The sequence below is a fragment of the Tenrec ecaudatus genome, chromosome 2 (assembly GCF_050624435.1).
Source record: "Tenrec ecaudatus isolate mTenEca1 chromosome 2, mTenEca1.hap1, whole genome shotgun sequence".
NCBI classification, from domain to species: domain Eukaryota; kingdom Metazoa; phylum Chordata; class Mammalia; order Afrosoricida; family Tenrecidae; genus Tenrec; species Tenrec ecaudatus.
The window spans coordinates 146966180-146977547 of record NC_134531.1 but is presented as its reverse complement, the minus strand read 5'-3'; the positions used below and the strand labels follow the sequence as shown (position 1 = coordinate 146977547).

The following is an 11368-nucleotide window of genomic DNA, read 5'->3' as shown; positions in this document are numbered from 1 at the left end:
AGAATCTCTTGGAAGCATGCCTCTTAGCAAGAGCTGGGAAAAGCAGTTTTCCTTGTTAACAAGTCTAGAAGTTTCCCTAGAATGAAGATACTCTGACACCAAGGGAATGCTGTAGTGTGAGAAGCAGATGCCACACAGGAGACGCAAGATGAGTGGGGTCAGGGGTAGGAGGCAACCCCCCACTCCAGAACACTTTATTATGACCTTATTGCTTAGGCAGTTGAGACACACAGTGAAGGCGCTATAGGAAGTATCCCCGGGTCCTCTGCACACCTTCTCGACTAGTAGGAGCTAGAAACACTGGTAGGGAGCGGCAGGACCCACAGTAAGAAAGATGCTACCTCCCAGGGGCCTGAGAGGCAGAGTGGGCTTGAGGAGGGTCCTTGGAGTGAGCGGATGTTTGGAGTGTAGACTTAAGCCAGGGTCCAGGACACCTTCCCTGAGGTGAATCAAGCCCCAAGCTGGGGTTTCTGGGAAGAAGGCAGGGTGTGGGGAGCAGCACTGTGGCGGGAGGGCAGAAGAGGGCACGTTCTCCAGATGCTGCTGGGGCAGGAGTGGCTGTATGGCCTGGGGGGACTGTTGTGTAATCTGACAACTGGGGCTCCCTGTAAGACAGCTGGGCATCTCCTTTATGGGGAAGTCACGCACCACGGCTGAGTTGGCACATCCAAGCATGTGACCCGGAGCATGGGGTCTGCAGGGCTGACCACAGCAGGCAGGGCATCTTACACACCTCCTCCCACTGCTCCCCTCCTGCAGCTGCGCTCCTGCTGGATGAGTCAGGGAGCCGCTCTGTCAGGGAAGGGGGCCTTTTCTCAGGCCTAGATAGTGATGTTCCCCTAATTACTTTGTCTGGAACAATTTGGGGGCAGTTAGAAGGTCCCCTAATGGAACCAACTTTTTAAATCTCCCACGGGCTAGCCCTTCCTTTACCCACTTCCCCAGCTGTTCTCCCAAGGCACTTGTTACAGGGCTGCTGAGGGGGAGGGCTAGGGTGGCTCTGATGGCAGCAGCTGGTCCACGGGGGCGGTGGTGAGGGCTAGCGGGTACCGTAGTAGAGTCGCACAGCCAGGCCAATGAGGAGCGTGGCCAGGAAGAAGGCGGCGGTGAGCTGCAGGCGTAGCAGGGCAGCAGAGAGCACGGCGTTGACCACCAGGGAGCAGGACACAACGAAGAGGCGTGTGATGCTGCTGCCGTGTTTCATGACAGCCGACATGAGCAGTCCATTCAGCGCCTGGCTCAGCACGACCAGGGCCGCCCACCCCGAAAAGCCCTCCAGGAGGCCTGGGCCAGCGCCACTGCCCGCGTGCAGAATGAGGTTCAGGAGCACCCCGAAAGTATACAAGAAGAGGTTCTGAAGTGCCAGAGGCAGCCGTTGCCGTTTCATGAGCATCTCTGTGTACACGGACGACAGGCCTGAGATGAGGCAGTACAGGACGAGCAGCAGCAGGCCCAGTGGGGTGATATGCAGGGGCATGGGGCCAGCTGCTGCTGCTAGAGGAGGTCCAGGCAAGGTGTCCCGGGGGTCCTGAAGACCACCAGCTGCATAGCAGGCTCCTGCTGCCATCAGCAGCAGCAGCGCCAGACCCTGGCGTGCAGAGAGGCGGTGTCGGAGGCAGAAGCAGTAGAACAGGGCTGTGCTTCCAATCTTGAGATTGCTCAATACCTGGTAGGTGCTGGGGTCCATGTAACGTTGTAGGTAGATCACCAAGTTGTTGTTAGCTCCATACAGCAGGGCTGAGAGGGCAAAGGGGACAGCTTGGCGCCAGGGTGGGGCCCCCTGGGGCCAGGCTTGCCAGCCGACAAGGAGGGAGAATGCACACAGCAGCAGCTTGGTCAGCTCGGTCAGTAGCACAGCCGAGGATGGCCGGAAGGGCACTCGGCCATTCACATGGCACAAGGCCAGCAATGGGGCATGGGCACCATACATGGCAGTGGACAGTAGTAGCATCAGGGCCCAACGAGCCTGCCTGGGGCGGCCCAGGCCTGGCAGACCCCCATCCTCAACACTCATGCCTAGACCGGATCCCAGGTGGCCTGTGTAGTAAGTGGTGGCACGGGTGGGGTGGGGGTTTGGGTTGGGGACACATCAGAAGAAAATCAAGTTCCAGAGCCAGCTCCCAGGAGGGAGGGGCGGTGGCACACTGCCAGAAAACACTGAGGCTCGGAGGCAGCTGCACACTCCAAGAAGGGCTGGAAGAGGACTGTGGGAATGGGCCTTGGAGTCAGTTTTGGGGCCAGTCCTACGGGGCCAGTGGGGCGGGGAAAAGGAATTCAGGGTACAGGTTGACCAGACACTGTACACCCTCTGCAGGAAGGGAAGCAAGGTGGCAGGGAGGATGGAGACAGCACATGGAGGGCCGCCAGGAAAGTGAGATGGGGCGTCGTCTGTGGTCCAAGGGCCTCCTTCCTCCTGCAGGACCCAGCTGCTCACCTCTTCCCCTCCATGGGATCCAGAGCTAGTCAGGCCCCTTGCGTAGTGACTGCAGATAGTCCCTCAGCGTCTTCTCCACATTGGGCACAGCATATGCTTGGGCGATGTAGATGCCAGTGCAAGTGCCCACAGCAAAGCCCAATACTGCTGATGCCCTTAGTTTGGCTACCACATAGCCGGCGAGGAAGCCCTTGAGGAACGGGGAGGACAGGAGCGAGCCATCCTATAGGAGAAGATGCAGAAGGCACTCTCAGCCAGGCTCTTCCTTTTCCGACTCAGGGGCTACTCAAGCTGGGTGGAGAGTCTGCTTCAACCTGCTGTTCCTCACCCAGATAGCCATGGTAATACCAAGACTTTCCCCAGGTTCTAGAGCCGGAAAAAGAACCTAGGAGTCCTGATCACACAATCTCAGAACTCCAGGATCAACAGGCTCTAACCACAGAACCCCAAAGCCAGACACACCTGCCTGGGTTTTCATCCTCATTTCATGGCATGACTGCAGCTAACCTCATTTCCTTTCTCGCCATCATGTTCTCCAAGACACCTCCCACCACAAGGGCTCCGCATAGTCTATCTTCCTCCCCTCTTCATCTAGTTGAACATAAGATCCCAGCTCGTGTACCACAGGGAACAGGTCTTCAATAACCACTCAACATTCTCAATGGCATGCTGGGCAACAGAGCTTCCTTACCTGGCCCATGCCACTGTTCACTTCATTTTCCACACGCCGCTGCAGGCGCTCCAGCTGATTCTTGAGAAATGCCAGATCCTTAAGTTTGGGCAGAGAATCCTAAGATAAGGGAAAGGCTGGCTCCAGTAGACTGACCGAGTTCCATCTCCTCTCAATTCTATTAGAGGTATGTGAGTTTGGGGGGTGAGTCTGAAAAACTCTTTGGATAAAACTTTCCTGAGATAGTAGTAGAGGAGGAAAGGCATTGAAGAGCACAGACATCACATGTGAGCCAGGTGACAGATGGGATTGGGATCGATAAATTCCAACCACATGTATTATATATGGCAAGATGTGTGTTGGAGGCAGGAGGGGAAGCAGCATAACTCCCCCCCACACCTGTCTGATGCAGACTCAGTGATGCTATAGGGCAGGGTCGAACTACCCCTGTGGGTTTCTGAGACTTTTAAAAAATCATTTTATTGGGGGCCCATACAACTCTTATCACAATCTGTACATCAACTGAATCAGGCATGTTTGTACATATGTTGCCCTCATTTTCTTCTAGACATTTATTCTATTGAGCCCTTGGTACCAGTTTCTTCCTTTCTACCCCCCACCCTCATAACCCCCTAATAGATTGCACATTGTTATTATTTAGATCTCTCACACCGACCACTGTCTCTCTTCCCCAATGTTTTCTGTTGCTCTTCTCCCTGTAGAGGGGTGTATGGTTATTGCCGATCATTGCAATCGGTTCCCCCTTTGTCCCTTCCTCTCCCCCTCTTCCCCCTACCCCTCTGGCATCACCATTCCTACTCCTGGATTCTGTGAGTCATGAGCTCATCCCCTTCTGTACCTGTGTACATGTTCCCGTCTGAGACTAACTCTTAAGGGAAGTAAAATGCCTTGTCATTCTCCCATGGAGCGGGTGGTGGTTTTGAACTGCTGATCTTGAGGCCAGCAGCCCAATGGGGAATCAGGAAGAGCAGCAAGGGGTCTTCAATAAGCACTGCTGATTAAACTAGGTGATCTCTGAAAGTGGCAACCAGTTTGTCTTTATTGGGTCCTAGTGTCAAACAAGTGCAAACACACGGGTGGTGGCAGACATCTAGATGAACGATGCATGATGGGCTAAGGCAATTCCTTGAACAATTTAGGGGTACGCCTGGGTTCTTCCTGGGTCTCTCCGCCTTCTACTTCCCACCTCCTTAGCTCCTGGCAACCTGAAAGCGAGACTGACTGGTAGTGTGTGGTGGGGGTAGGGTGGATTTCAAGAGAAGTGATTTTGATCGCATCTAAGTCTGAAATTGTTTTGCCCAGAGGAGTGTTTGGATGAGGGTACGTGTCCTATGTGCATGTCCACGAGAACTGGAGACATTTTCCGGCAGGAAAATTTCGGAGGCGAGTGGGGTGAAGTGATCGTCCAAGACCGTGTCAAAGGCGTAAATGCGCCTGGAAGTGTATCAGAGGAGTGTGTTTTAGCGTGTTTGCAACGTATACGCTTGTTAGGGTCCCCCGCACGGAAAACGTGCGGGATCCCGCGCTCGGCCCGCCACGCAGAGCTCTCCCTTCCCCCACGGCGGAGGCAGGGAATAAGCGCTAGCGTCCAGGGGAAAGTCCCGGAGAAACGAGCGGCACCTCGAGCCCTGGGGCGCTCCTGGGGCGCTTCTTCCTGGGGCCTTCGGACGGAGCAAGAAGCCCACCCTTGACCCCTAGCCCAGGCACACTCACTCACCTTGTCATCCGCCATCTTCCTCGCCGAACCTGCTGCGCAGGCGCAGCCCCACCCCTTTTATGCCCAGTCGTCCCTCCATCTTTGCTGAGGGCGAAGACCTTGCCCGTACACCTTCAGGAAGCGGGGCGGTGTTTGCCTCGCTGGGAGCGCCCGAGGTCGCCCGCGCGTAGCACGCCCACGTGACCGTTCGCCTGGGGTCACAGACCGCACGTGCTCGCGCGTCGGGGACGCCAAGCGTGATGACGTCACTCCTGCGCCCGCGCACGTACGCCCTCCCGCCCCGCCCCCGGTCCTCCGCGGCTGCATGAGCGCATAGTGGCGCCGTGGGGTCCGCAGGTCGGCTAACGTCCGCGGCCCCGCTCAGACCACGCACGGAGACGCGCATCCTCCCGGGGACCCAAACGCCGGTGTACAGGCGCCTCCTCTCGCCGGGCGGCGCTGCTCAGGCCCACCCCTTTCCGCCCCGTGGTGGCGCGGCGCCAGCTGGCCAGGCCGTCTCCGGCGCCGCGGCAGGGATCGCAGGCGCAGCCGCTGCGGCTCCGTCTCGCGCTGGACTGAGAGTGCGGGCCGGCCGAGGCCGGCGGGCGCACGCACGGTCGGGAGATGCTGGGCAAGGACTACATGCTGGCCATCATCTTGGTCAACTGCGACGGTGTGCACGGGTGGCGGTGGGGTCCTGTGGGAAGATCTGGAGCTGGGGGCAGGTGGGGCGCGGTGGGGGACCCTGTCCGGACTTTGAGCCCTACAGCTAGCTCCTTCGAGATGAAGGGTGATGGTAGTAGAGCGTTGCTTTGAGACCACGAATGATCAGCTTTCCTACCTCGTCTTGCTGTAGATGACTTATGGGGAGACCAGAGTCTGGAGGGGGAACCAGGCCTGCCCCCTGGCTGGAGGAAGATCCACGATGCCGCGGGTACTTATTATTGGCACGTACCCAGCGGTAGCACACAGTGGCAGCGTCCGACCTGGGAGCCGGGAGATGCAGACGACCCAGGAAAGGTAAGGTGGGGTGAGAAGATGAAGGCCTTATCTTGTGTGGGGACCTAAACCTGCTGCCCGACTGACCCAACCACCTTCTCCCAGGAGACCCCTGGAGTTTGGGGATTGCGGCCCCCCAAGGGGAGATCCTTCTCCAGCCTGGAGAGCTCACTGGACCAGAGGTAACTGGGATGGGCTAGGCAGAGTGGAAGGCTTGGGCGCTCTATGGCTCTTAAAAGATGCGGCTGGATTCTTGGTCTGCTTCTCAGCCCCGGTTCTGGACTCCGTCCCATGTTTGGACTCCTCTGTGTTCTTGGCGCTAACCCATGTTCTTGATTGTTCTAGTGTTTTGAGTTTTATTCCTTGTTCCAAGTGGGTTTGTGTGTGTGTGTGTGTGTGTGTATGTATGTGTGTGTGTGTGTGTGTGTGTGGCTGTTCCATATTTTGGTTTATTGCCTTGTTCTAGTGTCCCTTGTCCTGGTACACATGTTGTGCCCTTTTTCATGTTGGCAACTTTTACTTTGCATCATGTCTTTTTCAATATGCTGGGTCATGTGTCCTGAATCCTATCGTAACTTCTAAACCACATCCTATGCTTCATTTTAAAATAAATATTAGGCTTTGCCCTCGCTCTGGCACTAGGGATGCTGGGTTGTGAGCCCTGTCCCATACCTTGTACCCACTTTAGAGCTCTCTAGTGCCTCTGTAGGAAGTAGGGCTCTTAGCAGCTTTGCTTTGTTCCAGTAACTCGCTGGCCTGGTATGGTGAAGAATCCTACATCCAGAGCATGGAGCCAGGGGCGAAGGTACTGACTTGGGTCCAAGGGCTGGACCAGGGCGTTGGAGGGGCCTGAAATGAAAGGTCAGAGGGGTGTGGTTGGGCTAAGGCAGGACTCCTGTTTGTCAGTGTGGGGGGTCTGTGGCATTACCTACTCCACTCCTTTTCTAGACCTTTCCTCCTCCCCATCAGTGCTTTGCAGTCCGTTCTCTTGGCTGGGTAGAGGTACCCGAGGAGGCTCTTGCACCAGGGAAAAGCAGTATCGCAGTCAATAACTGCATCCAGCAGTTGGCCCAAACCCGTAACCGGACCCATCCTCCAGATGGGGCCTGGGGTGAGGTGAGCTGGCATGGCCCTCCAAAGGTTCAGCATAGGGCCCAGAAGTGGCCCTGAATTTCCTAGCCCGATGACAGTCACTGTCATCTGAAGCTTTCGAATGATCTCTGTCCTTGGCAGGGCCAAAATATGCTGATGATCCTGAAGAAGGATGCCATGAGCCTGGTGAATCCCTTGGACCACAGTCTGATCCACTGCCAGCCTCTGGTGCACATCCGTGTATGGGGCGTGGGCAGCTCCAAGGGCCGGTGAGGGCCCTTACACTTCCCCAGTTCGGGAGCCGCCCCCCTCCCCCAAGGCTGTGCTTCCTGTGGATGCCGATCCCCTGCACTTGAACCCCTGGACACAGATGCTCTGTCATGAACCCAAGCACTGCCTCCCCTGCCCGGTCCAGCCTTGGTGGGAAAGGGTGGGCCCAGCTCATCGGGGACTGACTGGGGAGAGCCTGAGCAGCTGGGCTGACTCTCTCCTGTGCTCCCACATGCTTCTGGAACAGTGATAGGTGAGTGACAGCCAGGTGCCTTGAGTCCCAGCCCTCACGTCCCTGCTCCATCCCTGCCTCATCCCTCACCTGTAGATACTACAGGCCCCTTCCCTAGTCCCCTCTCTGCCCCAGCCCAATCTCTGACCTTGCCAGGGACTTCGCTTTTGTGGCGGGTGACAAAGATAGCTGTATGCTCAAGTGCCATGTGTTTCGCTGTGACGTCCCTGCCAAGGCCATTGCCAGTGCCCTGCATGGGCTCTGTGCCCAGGTAAGGCCAGGGGTGGGGCTAGGGAATATGGGTATGGCCCCAAGTCTGAAGCTTCCATGGCTGTTGGTGCAGTGTGGTGGTTGGCCCCTTTGCCTAAATTCCCCTTCCTCTTTGTGTCTTATGCTGCCTGCGTTGCATTTTAGATCTTGTCTGAGCGAGTTGGGGTCAGTGGTGAGGCTCCTTGCTGCTCCCCGGACCCCATAACCCCTGAAGACCTGCCACGGCAAGGTAGATGCAGAGGGGTCGGGGGAATCTGGGTTATTTAGTAGCTCCCTGGAGATGTGGGACTTCTGCACTATCTCTGGGAGCTGCACGATGGGCCTGCCTTCTTGCTATGCCCTGGCCTAAACTCTGGTCCGCTCAGAAGGGTGGAGGACGGAATGACAGAGCATGGCTAGGCCAACTCGAGGTTATATGTGTATATTCCAGTGGAGCTGCTGGATGCCGTGAGCCAGGCTGCTCAGAAGTATGAGGCGCTGTACATGGGGAACCTGCCAATCACCAAAGCCATGGGTGAGGACTGAGGGGGCTGCAAAAGGTGGGCATGGGGAAGGTGGGTGAAGTGGGGGTCTACCACCATGTTCTCAGCGCTCCCATGGTCTGGGACCTACCACCCTTTCTCAACTTGGGATTCTAGCCCAGCCCCGAGTACCCTGTTCCCATCGCTCTGAATCCCAAGTCAGTGAGGGGGCCCAGACACTCCCTGCTGCTCCTTTCTTTCCTTATGGCCGGGAGTCACCACAGTCAATGGGCATGTCCTTCTAGGGATGGATGTGCTGAATGAGGCCATCGGTACCTTGACCGCGCGGGGCGACCGGGATGCCTGGGTACCCACCATGCTCAGCGTGTCTGATTCGCTTATGACTGCGCATCCCATTCAGGTAGCAGAAGAGGGTGAGGTGGGTGGGTGGCTTGGAGGCTGGGAATGGGTAGATGGGGGTATTGAGGGGTCACTGCTTGCTACTAGAAGTACTTGGTGGGTCTGGCTAGCACTTGGCCCTCCGTTGATGGGGACTGGTGTGGCCAGGCAGAGGCTGGCGCCGAAGAGGAGCCACTGTGGCAGTGCCCTGTGCGCCTCGTGACCTTCATTGGTGTTGGCCGTGACCCACACACCTTCGGCCTCATCGCTGACCTTGGCCGCCAGAGCTTCCAGTGCGCGGCCTTCTGGTGCCAGCCCCATGCTGGGGCACTCTCCGAAGCTGTACAGGCTGCCTGCATGGTGAGTCAGGAGGGGAGCAGGGGTGAGTTACCTGCACCTGCTCTGTCCTGGTGATGGAGCTCAGGATTGACTGACTTTCCAGTGATCACAAACCAGCAATCTCAAGGCCGATTCTGGCTCATTGGTGTTTTAATGTGGCCCTTACCCTGCTTTTGAAAAGTTCTAATTAGCTGCTAATATTTAAGGGCTAGGACATTTCCCATAATAACATATTTTTAAAGAAATCATTTTATTGTGGGCTTGTACAACTCTTATCATAATCCATTCATACATCCACTGTGTCGAGCACATTTATACATACGTTGCCATCATCATTCACAAACCATTTGCTCTCCACTTGAGCCCTTGGTATCAACTCGTTTTTTCCCCCTCCCTCACCGCTCCCTCCAATAACTGGTATTTGTCTTTCTTTCGTAAACTATTAGGGACTCTGGTGCGGAGTTCCCATGTATACATTTGAACCTGAAGCTGGAGTTGTGAGGGTCTGAGCCTTATCTTTCTTGTTTGTCTCATTTACATCCTGGTATTTGCAAGCACTTGGGAGCGGGACACTTGCATTCAGTTAGCTTGGTTCATTTATTAATTCAGCAGATGTGAGTGCCTGCATGATAGCAGGCACTGTACACTTGATCATGAGAGTTCAGTATTGCAGAGGACACAGCCCTGGTCCTCACAGAACACTTCAAATTGAGCAGGGAGACCAGAACCTAGCTTCAGGGGTCCAAGAAGGCTGCAGGGAAGAGATGATGGAGAACTGAGAGCTGAAGGTCCAAGAAAGAATTAGCTAGGTGCCAGGGCAGTGGAGCAGAAGCCCCCAGCTGGGAAAGTCAGAGGAAGGTTGGCGGGTTGGAGTATCTGAAAGCATGTAGTGTATTGAGTGCACGATGTAGTGAGAGATGAAGTCAGAAAGAGGACAGAAACAAGGGCATGATGGGGTACCTTATAGGTCAAGGTAATGAGTGTATGTTATGCCTGAAGGCCATGGGAGCCATTGGAGTAGCACAGGGAGAACACCTTAAGCTATAGTATAGGTGGAAGATTTGGAGGACACATCGAGGAGGTAGAAAGGCCAATTCGGACCTGTTGAGATCATTCACATAGATGATGGGAACATCTCTCTGGGAAAGGAACTTGGGTTATAGACCTTCCCTTGGACTTGGTGTCTGCTTTACCAGGGGGCAGCCTAAGACTGTGAGACAGGGAGAGAGGAGCCTAGCAGTCGTGGTGGTGGAGGACACAAGCTCTGCAATTGGATAGAATTAGAGTTGAATCTGTTTCACCTTTTGGCTGTCACCCCCTGGGCAAAAGCATGTACTTTTAATTGTGAATTAGATTATAGAAAGCTTTTAGTACAGTGTCTAGCTCGCCGTAAGTTTTCAGTAAATGTCATGCTTTATGTTTTTTAGTAAGCTATCTGTACGGCAGTCTCTGATCAGCAGAAACTTTTACCAAGACCTGCGACAGAACAAAGCCCAATATTCACATTCCCGTCTCCCTAGGTTCAGTACCAGAAGTGTCTTGTGGCCTCTGCAGCTCGGGGCAAGGCTTGGGGTGCTCAGGCCCGCGCCCGCCTTCGGCTCAAACGGACCAGCTCCATGGACTCTTCAGGAGGTCCCTTGCCCCGCCCTCTGCTCAAAGGAGGTGCTGGGGGTGCAGGCGCAGCCCCTCGAAAACGGGGCGTCTTCTCGTTTCTGGAGGCCTTTCGGCTGAAACCCTCTCTGCTCCACATGCCCTAAGTCCATCTGGGAAGACGGGAAGGAGGCTCTGGGGCCATGCCCAGCTCTGCATACCCTTCCTTCCTCGGGACCTGCAGCCCCTCATCCTTGGAACCTCGTTGCCTGTTCCTATTTATCGCCCACTATTTATCACCCAATTTCTAGGAACAACTGAGAGGCCCCGTACCACACTCCCTTTCCTGGGGTCCCTGTGTTCCTTGCCCCTGTCCAGCCCAGGGCAGTTGGCTCTACCTCAGCAACACTTTATAGTGCAAATAAAACCCCTCAGTGACCTCACTGAGTGTGAGTATATTGGGCCTGGGACACGGTTGGGAACAACCCGTGTGAGGTGTCTTTGTGTTTGTGCTTGGTGTTGACATGAGTGCCGCCTGAAATTGCGGTGGCATGCGTGTGGTGGAAATCAGGCTTAATTCATTCCACACGCTATCTTTGAAGTTTTTTCTGCTCCGAGGATCCCTCGTGGCACAACGGGTTAAGCATTGGGTTGCTGACCACAAGGTCGGTGACTGAAACCATCAGCTGCTCGCTCAGGGAGGAGAGGCTGCCTGCTCCAGGAAAGACACAACTCTCTGCAGGGTCACTCGGAGGGCGACTGTGGCAGTGGGCTTGGCTTTTCTCTGGGCCAGGCCAGATAGGTGGTAAAGCAGGTGACACCCGCCCCGCCCCCTCCGGTGGACCCCAAAAGGGGAGAAAGCTCAACAGACCAGATAGAAGCTGTGTGTACAGCC

General features: G+C 55.6%; 3 protein-coding genes across 6 annotated transcripts; 1 reads left to right on the top strand and 2 right to left on the bottom strand.

Moving 5' to 3' along the window:
• Positions 1-149: 149 nt before the first annotated feature.
• On the bottom strand, positions 150-2014 carry SLC35A4 (solute carrier family 35 member A4). Its single transcript, XM_075541670.1, has one exon. It carries the CDS (start codon positions 2012-2014, stop codon positions 1040-1042), a length of 975 nt encoding a protein of 324 aa, XP_075397785.1. The 3' UTR covers positions 150-1039.
• Positions 1603-4940, bottom strand: LOC142439363 (SLC35A4 upstream open reading frame protein). Of its 2 annotated transcripts, XM_075541672.1 has the most exons (4): positions 4843-4940; positions 3126-3224; positions 2435-2657; positions 1603-1737 (listed from the first exon to the last, which is right to left on the bottom strand). In XM_075541672.1, the coding sequence occupies exons 1-3, from the start codon at positions 4855-4857 to the stop codon at positions 2460-2462; spliced, it is 312 nt and encodes a 103-aa protein (XP_075397787.1). In that variant the 5' UTR covers positions 4858-4940; the 3' UTR covers positions 1603-1737; positions 2435-2459. The 2 variants fall into 2 exon arrangements, with proteins under 2 accessions (XP_075397787.1, XP_075397788.1); XM_075541673.1 differs by lacking the exon at positions 1603-1737 and having other exon boundaries at positions 2460-2657; positions 3126-3203; positions 4843-4872.
• Positions 4941-5155: 215 nt separating this feature from the next.
• On the top strand, positions 5156-10916 carry APBB3 (amyloid beta precursor protein binding family B member 3). 3 transcript variants are annotated; one of them, XM_075541669.1, is made up of 12 exons: positions 5156-5494; positions 5678-5841; positions 5926-6002; positions 6565-6625; positions 6790-6936; positions 7054-7181; positions 7571-7685; positions 7829-7913; positions 8115-8198; positions 8451-8566; positions 8713-8904; positions 10404-10916. In XM_075541669.1, exons 1-12 carry the CDS (start codon positions 5446-5448, stop codon positions 10638-10640), a joined length of 1455 nt encoding a protein of 484 aa, XP_075397784.1. In that variant the 5' UTR covers positions 5156-5445; the 3' UTR covers positions 10641-10916. The 3 variants fall into 3 exon arrangements, with proteins under 3 accessions (XP_075397784.1, XP_075397782.1, XP_075397783.1); XM_075541667.1 differs by having other exon boundaries at positions 5298-5494; positions 6769-6936; XM_075541668.1 differs by lacking the exon at positions 6790-6936 and having other exon boundaries at positions 5298-5494.
• Positions 10917-11368: the final 452 nt, after the last annotated feature.

Bases quoted from the DNA above. Each gene is read 5' to 3' on its own strand.
- SLC35A4 (XM_075541670.1), bottom strand. From the start codon at position 2,014: ATGAGTGTTGAGGATGGGGGTCTGCCAGGCCTGGGCCGCCCCAGGCAG.
- LOC142439363 (XM_075541672.1), bottom strand. The intron at 2,658-3,125 runs GTAAGGAAGCTC...CTTCTCCTATAG, and splicing joins TGAACAGTGGCATGGGCCAG to GATGGCTCGCTCCTGTCCTC.
- APBB3 (XM_075541667.1), top strand. From the start codon at position 5,446: ATGCTGGGCAAGGACTACATGCTGGCCATCATCTTGGTCAACTGCGAC. The intron at 7,914-8,114 runs GTAGATGCAGAG...TGTATATTCCAG, and splicing joins TGAAGACCTGCCACGGCAAG to TGGAGCTGCTGGATGCCGTG. The intron at 8,905-10,403 runs GTGAGTCAGGAG...CCGTCTCCCTAG, and splicing joins CTGTACAGGCTGCCTGCATG to GTTCAGTACCAGAAGTGTCT.